Source organism: Dipodomys merriami, unplaced genomic scaffold (genome assembly GCF_024711535.1).
Source record: "Dipodomys merriami isolate MVZ:Mamm:240054 unplaced genomic scaffold, mDipMer1.0.p SCAF_7, whole genome shotgun sequence".
NCBI lineage: Eukaryota > Metazoa > Chordata > Mammalia > Rodentia > Heteromyidae > Dipodomys > Dipodomys merriami.
The window spans coordinates 5,149,675-5,163,516 of record NW_027206290.1 but is presented as its reverse complement, the minus strand read 5'-3'; the positions used below and the strand labels follow the sequence as shown (position 1 = coordinate 5,163,516).

General features: G+C 38.9%; 2 protein-coding genes across 6 annotated transcripts in view; one reads left to right on the top strand and one right to left on the bottom strand.

The window, feature by feature from the left end:
* The window catches only part of Tnni3k (TNNI3 interacting kinase), a 281,405-nt gene that overhangs the window by 60,429 nt on the left and 207,134 nt on the right, over window positions 1-13,842 (bottom strand). The window lies entirely within an intron of this gene.
* On the top strand, window positions 336-12,396 carry Lrrc53 (leucine rich repeat containing 53). The gene is made up of 4 exons (XM_070007742.1): window positions 336-423; window positions 2,771-3,586; window positions 6,686-7,181; window positions 10,134-12,396. Exons 1-4 carry the CDS (start codon window positions 336-338, stop codon window positions 12,394-12,396), a joined length of 3,663 nt encoding a protein of 1,220 aa, XP_069863843.1.

Below are 13,842 nucleotides of genomic sequence, written 5' to 3'. Positions count from 1 at the left end.
AGATTAGATATAGTGATTCATTACAAACTGGAAAGTGTTTAGCAAAGTAACTTCACTTGTTTTCTAGCTTGTACTAATGGGCATGTCCTGGATATGATTTCTCTCAAATTATGGTCAAATGTTTTAACATTTCATTTTAAATTCTACATAAAATAAGCATTCTGGCCATTTGACTGGCTTCTTATGGGAATAGTTATGTGCTTATTATAAAGCAGCCATCACAGGAATGCCTCAGGATCTGTATCTCCTGAAAACATGAATAATAAGTGCCAGCATCATGATGTGCACTACTCTCTGCTTTCTTTTCAGGTGGATGGCTCATCCTTTTTGCCATAATGCTGCGGTTGGTGGCAGCATGCCCTGAGTCCTGTGTGGTATGCTCTAGAGATGTAACCCTCTGTCACCAGCTAACCTACGTAGTAGGTAATACAACCAACAACCCTAAAAAGCAGAGTGGGCAGAGTGTCTGGCCAACTCATGGCCATTGCCTGTCATTGTATTGACTGCTGTCTGTCTCCAGTGTGAAAGATGCAAACTTTTACGGATTCTACCTTTTACAGTGACTAAGGAGACTATGAACAGTATTTTATTTTCTTCTTCCCGATTATCTCAACTAATAGAGTAGTAAGACTTTCAGAGGTAATAAAGATGCTTTCATTGCAAAAAGTTGTGCCACTTAATACAGCTACATACTCCACCAAACAAACAAAAATTCAATTATTTTAATTCTGGTTTTGCCCATACTTTGTTCACATTTGAACCCATTCACCAGCTGAAAAAATTTGAATGAATCAGAAACCTGAACTGAAATTGTTCAGCATTAGTAAGATTAAGTGATGTACCAGTGAAACAGATTATTATCACAGTACATCTCATTTTGAAAGTCTGGTCTTTTTTTATTGGTGGTAAATGAGCTGTAGAAATGCTAACAAGATACACTGCCTGTATTCATTACATATTGCTTGCTTAAGTCAACAATTTAATAAGACACCTTATTAACAAATTTGAGGAGAATGTGATTTACATTCTGATATCCAAGAAGAGATAAACAAGCTATAAGTTCTATCATTCTGCCAGTGGGAAATTTTCAGTCAGCCTGAGTTATGGCAGAGTCAAAACAGATCATTTCTTTCATTTCTAAAATCCCCAAATGCTGTGAGAATTAGGAGGTAGACATTATCATCATTGATGACAAATGAGAAAAGGTTTCAAGGTTAGTTGGCATGTATATTGCTCCCAATCAGGGTTGAAGGCACTTAAACACACTAAAGTTTCAACCCTCTAAACTTTCCTGGCTTTACAGGTTTTCTCTTTGTTGGCATGTGTGTGATCCGATATAGTTGATGTGTATATGAAGCAAACATTTTTCATCTACACTGCTACACTTTACATATTCCTCATTCACAGAATGCCACATGTAGTAGCTCCTGTCTAGTTCCAGACAAGAAGTAATTGACAGAAATAATAGCTTGCTCATTCAGAGTCCACAAATCCCCAAAGGACTGGAGGGCCCATAGAAACAAAACTCATGCATCTCATATCAAAAACAATGAGAAGAACCAAGTGACAAACTGGCTGGGATTAATAGAATTCAAATAATCAATAACAAAAGCAAAACAACACAACAAAACAAAACAACTCCCTGATTTAATCTTTCTTGCTACTGGGAGAAAAGCAATTCTTCCAAAAGAAGGCACTCAGAGACTTCTTTGTCTTTTACTTTTTTTTAAATCTCTTTGTTTCAGCTCTGAAGTCTGAATTTCATAAGGGAATTGCAATGTGCTTCCACTATGGCTGACTGTTCTAATATCACCTGTAGACCACCCAGGGACAATGGACTCCCTCATTTTTATGACACTGTCATTTGCAGTCAAAACAATTTTAGCATGATAAAGATGTGCTACAATAACTCCTGATTATAATACATCTTTATTGAGTTAAAACGCTTTGATTTCTAATGACAGAGCAGTGATCGCTCTGAGGTGATTACGGTGAAGGGATTTAACAGTTGGAAGTCCTGAGTACCACCTGTCATCACATGATGGGCTTTATTGGAGGCAACAGATAGAAGACAGGAGGCCAAGGTGGCCCCGACTATAATGAGAACCCCACTGACAGATCTTCAGGTTGTCTGGAGAGAATATAGATCCTTACTAAGTTGCCAACTTTTTTTAGCCTCAAGGTAAAAATGCAGAAACCAACCTCCCTTTCTCATTACCCACACTGCCCCTCACCCACCCCTTTATGTTTGAGAGATGATTGACTCCACAGCATAAATACACATTGCTAGGGTGTGTGTGTATGTGTGTGTGTGTGTGTGTGTGTGTGTGTGTGTGTGTGTGTGTGTGTGTGTGAGGGGTGTTAGAAACTTAGAATTAAGCTCAGCTCCTAGGTGAATCGGTACAGCAGACAGAACAGGGACCAGTGAGTACCCATCTTCAAAGGGAGGATGCCTGAAAAACCACCTTCAAAACAACATCAATGAGGATAATCTCAAACACTGAATTAATATTGACATCCACAGGGACAGATGGGTTTATGCTTCTCAAACAAATATGTCACAGTCACAGAGATTACAAAAATCCATCATTCTGACAAATTGCCAGCTTCCTCTCAAATTTAGAAGTCAGAGAATCATTTTCATTGTGTTTATTGTTCCAATCCAGGGCATGCAATTGCTCAGAAGGTATCCATGCCTTCTTTTTCTTTTCACTGCTCCGCTGCCACTCAAGTGCATCCTGTCTCTAGTCTCTGCTTTTCTTCCCCACAGCAGTCCCTGTGACCACGCGGGTTCTAATTGTCACCGATGGCTACTTCTCCTCTGTAGAGAGCACAAATCTGTCTCTCTTGTTTAATCTTGCCCTGCTCTCTCTGGGCAGGAATGGTATTGAGGGCATTCAGGAAGATGCTCTATATGGTCTTACGAAGTTGCAGACATTGTTACTGGAGCACAACCGTATTTCTAGTTCTTCTCTCCAGGATCATACCTTCAGCAAGCTGTATAGTCTGAGGGTGCTGGTACTGAGCAACAACGCCCTCCACACCTTGAGAGGGGCCTGGTTCCACCACACTAAGGCTCTGACCCGGCTCCAGCTGGATGGCAATCAGATCACCAATCTCACCGACATGTCCTTCAGAGGTTCCAACCTCCACAGTCTCAGGCATCTGGATTTATCTAACAACTTAATTTCCTTCATTGAGAAAGATGCCTTCCGGCCCCTGCCTCAATTACAGGAAGTGGACCTGTCCCGGAATAGGCTGGTCCACATGCCTGACGTTTTCTCTCCACTGAAGCATTTAAGCCTCCTCAGCTTAGATAGGAACCAGTGGAGCTGCTCTTGCGATCTCCACCCCCTGGCCCGCTTCCTGAGAAACTACACCAAGTCTTCTGCTCACACACTCCTGAATGCCAAGGAACTGTACTGTGTGCCGGCTACTCGAGCCGGGGCCCTGCCAAAGAGTGTGCTGAGGCTGTCGGAGAGCAACTGTGAACCCAAGGCTCCTGACCCCACTCTGGTTGTGAAGGACAGACGTCCTCTTCTCCCAGGGCAGGACGTGGCCCTGATGACCGTCCTGGGCTTTGCAGGTATGCAAGGAACCCTATGTAAGTACTTTTCCTTTTCCTTTTCCTTTCCCTTTTTCTTTTCCCTGCTGCAGTACTGAGGTTGAATCCATGGTCTCAAGCTCGCTAGGCTGGTTTTCTTACCAGTTAAATTATCTCAGCCCTGCTTTTGGCTGGTTATACTGGAGATGGAATTTAGTGGACTTTTCTGCCCCAGCTGGCCTCAAACCATAGTGCTCTGGATCGCAGCCTCTTAAAGTAGTGAGGATTACCATTAGGAGGCACCCAGGCCTGACTGAATGATGTCTTTCTCAGAAAAGGGGGCACTTTTTAAAATTGGGTCTTTACTATTTGCTTCAGCAACTGTTTTAGTCAAACAAAATAGTCTCTTCATGATTTGTTTGGGATTTTAATAACAATTTGAGTTTGTACCTAAATGGTTGTATACTAAAGGTTTGTTCACTAGCTTGCAGGACGCATTAGGAAACAATGCCTTGTGGAAGGAAGTCACGTCATTGGGCCACATATTTGAAGGGAAAATTGAGACCCAGGTCTCTGTCTCTGACTCTTTGCCTCCTGGCTGCCACGAAGTGAGAAGCCTTGGTCTACCACAAGCTCCCTGCGATGATGATCTGTCATAATCACAGGCCTCCCAATACAGAATCCACCAACTGTGGATTGAAAGTGTGAGCCCAAATAAACTTTTCCTCCTTATTATTTTATTGTCTTAGGCATTTTATCACCATGGCAGAGGGCGGATTAATATAAGCAGTAGTCACAATCACTATGATGAAAACTCATTGATCTTTACTCTATCAAAGCACTATAGTAAGCATATTGCGTATTATCTCATTTAATCCTGGGTAGTAGTAACTATACCCATTTAACAAAAGAGGAAACAAAGCAGAGCTATTAGAGCACATCCAAGAAATGTATTAGGATACATTTCAAGTCCTGAGTTTACTGATTCCATTCAAGAAATATGGACTGTTTCAATAATGTTATTCGCTCCCTCTTTCCATATTGTAACATATTATTCTCTGTGTATTTTAACATATTAAAACCCCAATCATTTTTTGGAATAGCCTGAAGTCTGATTTCTGGAATAAAATAGTTATAAGTTTTGCTACACCTTAGTAGAGATTAAGTTTAAACTTTAATATAGCTCAAGTAACTTTTTACAGCACTTTCAAATAATATACTATTAAGTGAATTAAAAGATTTTTGTAACATTGTAGGATCACAAATAGATAGATAGATAGATAGATAGAGAAGTAAACCTCATCCCCTCCCTCATCCATCATTTTCCCTTCTCCCTCCTCTTTGTTTCCAAAAACAATAAAGCTGGTTTGTTGTTCTATTTTCATAAATGGCTATAAAGAAGTTTGACTGTATTCACTTTCATTCTCCCTCTCCATTCTTCTTCCTCCTATTCTCCAATTGAGTTTATTTTACCTTTCTTATTTTATTTTTTGATTGTACATTAATTGTAAAGAAATTTGTTTTATCATAGTTTTCTGCACATGTATATCTTGTTTCCTTTAATTTTGTTTTTATTGGTGTATAAGGCGGATTTCATTGTAACATTATTATTCACACATATATTGTACCTCATTATTCTCTCTTCCTCTGTAACACTTTCTTAATTAACTTTCCTACATCTTCTAAAACAATTTCAAAAAGTTTTATTGTTCTATTCTCAGATATGTAAATAAACTACTTGTACCTTATTCACCCTCCTTTACCTCTCTGTTTTCCCTCTTCCCTCCCCCCTACCTGAAACTGCTCTTATTTCCAGAGTAGGGAACAGACTTGCCCCACTCCTGAAGAGAGTGTTAGCAGACACGGACTTGAAAGGTAGCTCCCCTTTATACAACCTGTAATGACACCAGTAGAGAAGGGAATGGAATGTGGAGCAAGGTCTGCTTCTTCATTCTGCTTAGCTCTAGCAGGGCAGGACAGACAGTGAACAGGCAAAATGAATGACTGAACACAACATTCTACTGTTACAAATGCTAAGAAACTAATCAGATAACTGTGATATGGAAGTTGTGGGGACATGGTTCAGAGACTTCAGCCTGATGCTCTGGGTTATTGAGGGCATCATTTGTCAAGATGGGGAATCACCAGGTGGAAAAGAGAAGTCCCACCTGCTTGCTTTGAGAAACAATTTCCCTTGCAATTCTACTCAGAAACCAAGCTCTGCTTGCCTAGCACAGGAAATGACAGTGCCAGGCTGTTCAATTAGATGTCATTCATTTGATCATGGCAATTTGTGAAAGGGAATGATCTTGGCAATAAGAGGGAAAAAGTTTCCCAAACCAAAACATCAAAAACTCATTGTAGCATCCAGAAAATAGAAAGTACTGGTTTAGACTGTAAAGGAAAAACAGAATTCAAGTAAGCACCGACAGGATAAGGTGTTATAAGCTATCATTATATGTTCATGCAAAAGCTAAAAGGTTATGTTTTAAAACACCTTAGAGTTTGAAGCAAATGTGGGGAATAATGAGAAATAAGGCTAGGAAGGAAAGTAATAGTATGATGATTATACGGAATTTTGCGTTTAAAGGAGTTTGGCTTTTTGTTAAAGGGAAGTCGGTGAACTGGCTTTTGGTAAATCTATAGGGATAACTAAAATATGGCAAAATGTATGGATTAATGTATCTTTTAGGGGATGGAGGTTAGCATACATGAGGCTCTCAGAGCATAGACTAGCAATATAGACTAGCAATATTATATTTTTATTAACTATGAGAAAAAGAAATAAGAAATTAAGAAACTTTGGTTCATAGGCAGAAAAACAATTTAAACATGGAATCACTTTGCCTTGAATGAATCGTACTCTATGAAAAAGCTCATTTTATTTCCTACCAAAGAGACCCCCAGATGGTGTTGTTATAATTTTTATTATATATAAAGACAGCTCCAAATTGGAAAGCCGAACAACATCAATTAAAATAGCTTCTGTCTAGCCTGATATTTTTCCAAACGGTGATGGACTTTCCACCCATTCTGCTGCCCTTCAAGCCATTCACCTTTATATTTGTGGAATTCACATTCTGTGATGTATATGTCCCTTCCTGTGATGCTATCTTTTAATGGTCTCTCTATTTGCCACAGGAGCTGTTGGTCTCACTTGCCTCGGTTTAGTTGTATTTAACTGGAAACTCCAACAAGGCAAAGCAAATGAACACACATCAGAAAACCTTTGTTGCAGAACCTTCGATGAATCCCCGTGTGCTCATGGAGCAAGAAATTACCACACTCTGGGATACTGTAACTGCCACTTAACTCAGGAAAACGAGATAAAGGTCATGTCCGTTGTGGGGTGCAGAAAGGAAATGCCACTTTTACAGGCAAGCAGCCATCAAGCAACATTGGCCTCTGAGTCCACGGCCCTTGACGGATCATTTAGAAACCTGAAAAGGAAAGACCATGGGGCAGACAGCACTTTGCTTTGCCTGGATGGTAGCCTGCTGGAGTCAGGATGCTCAGAGCCTCCTGGGAAAAGGGCAGCTTTTAATGATACAGGCTTAGTTACAAGAGATTGTCCAAGGAGAGTTGAAAAGATAAGGAATCTCAAGCCTGTGGAAGTTCAGTCTCTAACCCTGCCACAGCAGGAAACAGGAACCATAGGTGAGTTTATCTTGCTTTAGAAAATTCCAGTCTGTTTAATCCTGGAAGGAGGGAACGTCTTTTAATTTCTTCAGCATTAGAATGTCATAGTAATCACTAGCAACCCTCCCTCCTCCCTCCCTCCCTCCCTCTCTCCTTCTCTGTCTGTCTGTCTGTCTGTCTTTTCTGTCTCTCTCTCTCTTCATGTAGTCTGCTGTGCCTGGAGAGGGGTCAAGTGTGGATGGAGCATCTCTGCCCTCAAAGCTTACAATATATTTTCTGTTTACTCAAAGTGAGTTTTGAGACTCAAAAACTAACACTTTTTTTTTTTAAAGAATGAGAGCCCTTTAAATAGCAATAGCGTTAAGATTTATGGGAGGGTAGGTATCAGCTTTCATTCCAACATCCTTTGAGCTCTAATGCCAATTCTGCAGTAAGCAACCTCCTCGGAGCATGACATGTTAGAAGAATGGGCCTTCTAACACTAGTGATTCATTTCAGGAATGATGTCAAGAAACATACTTGGCTTGCTGAGCTGTCAAGGATGATAACTTCCCAGTTCAGGAAAGTCAGGGTTTAATTCATTGTCCCATGTTGAGAGCCAAGTGAATCTGGCCGTGACATCTACCCACTGCACATGGGTGATGTCAATATTTAGGTGGAGGCAATGAATTAAATGTCTTCCTTTTGCTTCCTGACTACAGTACGGTACCGATGTTTTCAGACTGCAAAGAAAATTTTGACAGCTGCTCTGTAAAGAGGTTCCTGTCATTTGTTGGAATTGGCCTTACTACTAGTGGAGTTTTCTCTCAAAATAGGGATGACAGAAGTGATGTATCAAAAAGTTCTTAGCTTGGGGACCCACCCCTAAGGATGGGGTTTGGAGCAACTGGATAAGAAGGAAACTGTATGCTATTTCCTATGTGGCATAAGGCAGGAAGGGAGATTATTCCACTGATTTTCTCATATTCTAGTTCTTGGCAGGTTCTGGGGAATGATGATTTGACTCAAGGGAATTAAGCCACAGAAAGCAACATCCACCTCAGAAACCAGATTAGACTGGTTTTATTTTATTAAAACAATAAATAATATTTAAGAAATAAGCACTTGGCCTCTCAGTTTCATTTCAGCTTTTTTATCTGTCTTAAGCCCTAACTTCTCTGTGGGAAACTTTCATATGAAAGAAAATATTGTTTCTTCCCTGTTTTCAAACCAGTCTCTCATTTCACATGGGAAACATAGGTTTGCCAGATCAATACAATTATGTTTTTGTTTGTTTTGTTTTGTTTTGTTTGGGGTAAGTTGTGGGGCTGGAGGGAGCCAGGTCACTGTCACTGAGCTTTCGTGCTCTAGGCTAGCACTTTACCACATTGAGCCAAAGCAACACTTCTGGTTTTCTGATAGTTAATTGGAGATAAGAATCTCAGGGACTTTCTTGTCCAGGCTGGTTTTGAATCATGATCCTCAGATCTCTTGAGTAGTTAGGTTTACAGGTATGACCCATCAACACCCAGCAATACAATTACTTTTACCAAATGTATGAAACTGTGCCACACAAGAAACACTTCACTAGAACTGTAGAGGGCAGGTATTTAGGGGGAAACATCCAACAACACACTTGCTCTAAAAGAGAGGTCAGCAAGGAGACAGCATCTCTATATTTATTCCCTGCAACTTGGAAATACAGAAACTGTAGATTTTCAGGGAGGGAAAGGACTCCAGAGATGATCTAGTCAAACAGTTCTGTTTATCTTTGCATTCCAGAACTCTCTGAGAATCTGATAAAGGCCACAACTTCTTTCCCCAGTATAATTTGAATATAAGGTTTTCATCTAGTCTAACCTAATAATACCCAGAGTAAGAAGTTTCTCCAAGGTCACACACAAGGTTGATAACAGATTGTAGATTTTAGTTAGATGCCAGTCTGGGGCTTAGTTCATCTCTTCTTCTTCCCTTCTTAATAAAACTGTTTCCTTTTTCTTCGGACTAAAACAGTTTCATGAAACAGGAAGAAGTACAATGATAAGACATAATTTGATACTGAATATTCATCATGGTTAAGAGGATATAACTTATTATCAGACAGACCTGGGTTCAGATCCTAGACACACCATTTAACTGACATTTAAGTAAGAGGAAATTTTAACTTCTCCAAGCTCCACTGTAAAAGAATGTGTGTGTGTGTGTGTGTGTGTGTGTGTGTGTGTGTGTGTGTGTGTGTATACTAATATACTGTACACATGATAGCAGTACTTTTCCATTGGGTCATAGCTCTTGTGAAAATCAAATGAATTAATGAATCAACAGCATTTAACACAGTGCTTAGCTCTTAGCATGTGCTTGATTAATTATATAAGTAATTTTATTAATATTACTTAATATATTAATATTATACTTATATGTGTTTTTTAAAACTCTCAGGCCAAGATTAGTGTGATAGAAGCCAGGCTATCTTTCAATATATCTACTCATTAAATGAATATTTATTAATATTGTATTAAGTTAAAGGAAATTGTAAAAACGTTTTCTTTGCTTTTCTGTGAGCCAAAAAGTGTTTCTCTTTTGTTTAGGTTATTTGGTTGTGACATGAATATTGCATTTGTGATTTTCTCAGTATTTTAGTTTCAATGGAAAATGAGTGTAGCAAAAAATATTATACCACTTTTTTTATTATTCATCTTTAAAGCTAAAATACCAACACCTTATCTAAACATAATCAACTGCGAATACATCTATATTTCTAATTCTACAACTTCTAAGTTAGCATTAGAGCTAACTGAAATATGGCCTCAGAGAGTATCATTTCAAACATATAAATGGCCAAGTATCTTTAGTGGGTTTGGCCAAAAATTAGGAAATATTAATAATCAAGGGAGCCAATTTTTGCAATTTTTGTAAGGTTCCTACACATCTGTTTGGTTGGAATAATAAAGCACTGTCTAGTGTTAAATTCCCACATTTATTGTTCAGCAGATATCAACACGGACACATTTAGAAGAATATATGCAACATCTGTTTCAGCCTTGGCAAGAGAAAGTCTTGAAAGGCATTTAACAAATGGATCATGGCAGCCTCCAATAGAGAAAGAAGACAATGGCTTACAACCTCACAGGAAGAGACATTTTACTACAAGCTCAGCATCCAAGCCTTGTGAGCCCAAGGAATACTGTGTACAAAGGTTCCTATACAAACCGAGATCAAACTATGATGATCCCCGAAGACTGGAAAAATGGAGCAAGCCTACCTATTTTCAGCCAAATAATTCCCTTATCTGTAAATATGTGTCCTGTGATCAATTTCAAAATTGTATGAAGGAAAAGAAGCCAAAATATAGAGAATGTCCCAAGTTTGAGAAAGAGCAAATCCAAATTAATAATGCAATAGAAAAATTTCTTATGAGTGAGGATAACATACGCTTACCAAGGTCATCAACAAAAATCAAGAAAATGCATTCCACAAAGAAGTCTAGCTTTCATTATCCTGACTTAGTAGCAAAAAATAGCTTGCTATCAACTGAAGCATTAGCCCATCAGAAACAGCAGGAAAATCAAAGTAACCAAGGGCCTGCTTCGGATCACACCAAATGTAACAACCCTGGAGAGCAAAAGGAAGAGAGAAAATGGTTGGCTGATTCACAGTTTCTGAACAAGAGAACTAGGCCATCTATCAAAAGGATTAAATTACATTTGCATCCTTTTAGGAAAGTTAGAGTCCACCCAGAAAAATCCTTGCCAGAACTTCTAAAGAAGCATACACGAGTATTGTTACCACCTAACAAGTTATCCAAAACTGTGGAGGAAAAAGCCAAAAGAAATTCTGTATCGTTTGTGAATTTTTGCCAACATTCAGAGAGTAATAACTGTGTTACACCCTCTTCAAAAAGACAGTTTCTCAAACATGCTCTGAAACAGGCCCCCTATTACAAAAGAAATACTAAACGCACCCTTTCTCTCCATGCTGACACCTTGTCTGTAGACAAGCAGAGCTCTATACAGAGCAGGCGTTACCCAGCTGGTCAGGTTTCAAATGGGAATGTAGCAACATCACCTCAGCATACACCAAAGAATGATGAGCACCGCCACTCACATGCTTCATCCTCATGTGAGCAAGAGCAAGGTACAACCCAACTCCACCTGGAACTTCCTGGTTATTTACCTGACACTTGGGAAAACAATATTTTACCATCTCCACATTCTAGGGAGGTTATTGACCAGAAAGCAAAAGAGTCCACTAAGCACATAGACCAGGACAAATCAAAAACCAACCAATTAAGTCAGTGCTTGTTGTCCTTGACTAAGCAGCAAGCACATCTTGAAGGTATACACCCACCTGTCTTCAATAACAGGGAATATACTTTAGGTCAGAATCAAGCTTTGTTACAATGTGTGGAGAAAACTTCAAATCACAGACAACTTGGAAATGATGGGAAAATATCAATAGCAAACTTTAAAAAATCACATCAAATTATGGAACAGTGTTGTGTGGGTAAAGAAGGACATGGTATAGGAGAATCTCTTCCTAACACAGAAATTTATGATTCCTCTCTCATTTCTTGGACACACTCCAAGAACAACTCACCAACAAATTCTATCACACTCCAAAATAGAACAGAGCTTCCCAAGCCTAGGAGTTCTTCTCCTGTTAGTAGGCAAGCTCCTTGGCTTCTTACCAATAGCAGCGAGAAAGGAATTGACAGCATAAATGCATTACCCAGAGATGATGGCAATGAAGCTCTGGAGATAAAACTAGAAGACAAAGATGCACTTGACGAAAGCAGTTCTAGTCAGTTCATGTGGACCACACAAATGGCCATGAAACACCCCACCAAAGAAAGGCAGCAGACTGTGGAAAATGGACCAAGTGAAACACATGTATTGTATGACTCGGGTTCTGTTGACACCATCATGGTTAAAGATTTTGGTATCCTAACTTCCCATGAAAGCCAAAACACATTACCTCATGATGAAATAGGTATTGAAAATAACAGTAATGTGCATGATTCAAAAGAAATTCAAAATGTTCCCTCAGATAAAGACAGTTGCGCACACACAGAGGGGACCACAGGAATGGAGACACAGGAAGCACTTTTCTTATTTTCAGAGTTAAAAGACAGCAGTGTCAAGGCAGAAAACGAGGTCTCTCTAGTTCCTGGCAATATACATACAGAGGAAAACTCTGCTGCCAAGCTTGCAGTGCTCCATGCCTCGGCTGAGTAGGCCAATGAGTCGCCTGTGGAAGCAGAGAAGAGTGAACTCCCCAACCCAAATAATCATCCTGTTCAGCATTAGCTCTCTTCAACAGGGCACGCAGACTACTCCCCCAATCTTCACATACAGTTTCCAATGCATTATTTTGCAGAACAAATCCTCAGTGTTTTTTTCATTATCCACAACATAGAAATTCACAGTTGAATATAACATGAAAAAGTGAAGGAGTCACCTGATATGTGTCATGAAATTAGGTGACTATGCTCCTTCAAAGAATTAGAAATTGTTTTAAAATTATGTCTACTGGAAAAGCAACCAAATATTAAATATAAAACCCTCAAACAAATGGAAGATTAAATATAAAAAAGTGTTTTGTATTTGATGCTTATTTTATGGAAATTGATAGACCTGCATCATTAAGCGGTATTACCATATTGCTTTCTACACAGGTGATTGTGAGTATATGAAATATAATATGAATTTTTGTTCTGCTTTTCTAATTATGTTATGACAAATAAAACTTCATCTTTGTTGCCTATTCTATAGCCAATATGCATGTTGGTATATTTCTTCCATCTACGATTTTTCTGTTGATAAATATCCTCTGTCTTAAGTAGAAATCTTCTAAACCTATTGTTTCTCTAAAAAACCGTAAGAATTTCTCTGCAAAGTCTGCAAAATCCCCTATATCCACAAGGTGGCGATCTCAGCCTCAATCATGTCAGAAGAAAGAATGGTTTCAGATCAATGCAATGGAACAGGAACAAAAGGAATTTTAATGAGCTTTATCGCCACTTGTTATTAATACAAGATTTTGAAAAACTAAATAAGCCATTATCATGAAGCTTTCCAGGTCTGGTCTCGAGTTTAGCATGCCCCTACTGTTTGGTGTGAGCACTCCTGTGCTGAAGAACTGAATGTGCTTATAAATATTAGATGTAAAAGCAATAACAGAATAAACACCTTTCATCCAAAGCCACATGTATTTCAAAAATCTCGATAGTATTCAAACAATTTTATATATTGGTATCCAGTGAAGTGTTTAGAGTTTACCTTCACAGTATTGAATATTATGTTTTACATTTCCTAGTGGGAGAAATCAAAGGTTAATCTTCCTATTTTCCTCATCTCCTTATCTGGGTAGGTCTTTGTATACTTATATCTGTATAAAGCTTAAGGGTCACTAGAACAAAGTAAAATTCCTTACAATGCCACACACCTTTTTCTGTTCCTCTTCCTAGTCAAGATTGTGAGGCAAAGATAAAACTTTCTTCCTTTGAAAGTCCTTAGCTTTCTTCTCCTTTCTCACCAACATTCAGAACTCTCTTGTTTTAAATTTCAATTCCTGTCCCCTCTGTTTTTATTCAGTCAGCCTCTGCCTGGGCTGAACTCCTATGCCATCTGTCTGCTCTCCTCAGACCCCCTTCTATTTTGTTCCATACCTTTAGGGAAAAA

What these genes read in the sequence shown, in the direction of transcription:
- Lrrc53 (XM_070007742.1), top strand. Translation starts at nt 336, where the DNA reads ATGCTGCGGTTGGTGGCAGCATGCCCTGAGTCCTGTGTGGTATGCTCT. An exon ending in GACCGTCCTGGGCTTTGCAG is followed by an intron (nt 3,587 to 6,685) that starts GTATGCAAGGAA and finishes TATTTGCCACAG; the next exon opens with GAGCTGTTGGTCTCACTTGC. An exon ending in CAGTCTCTAACCCTGCCACA is followed by an intron (nt 7,182 to 10,133) that starts GCAGGAAACAGG and finishes AGTGTTAAATTC; the next exon opens with CCACATTTATTGTTCAGCAG.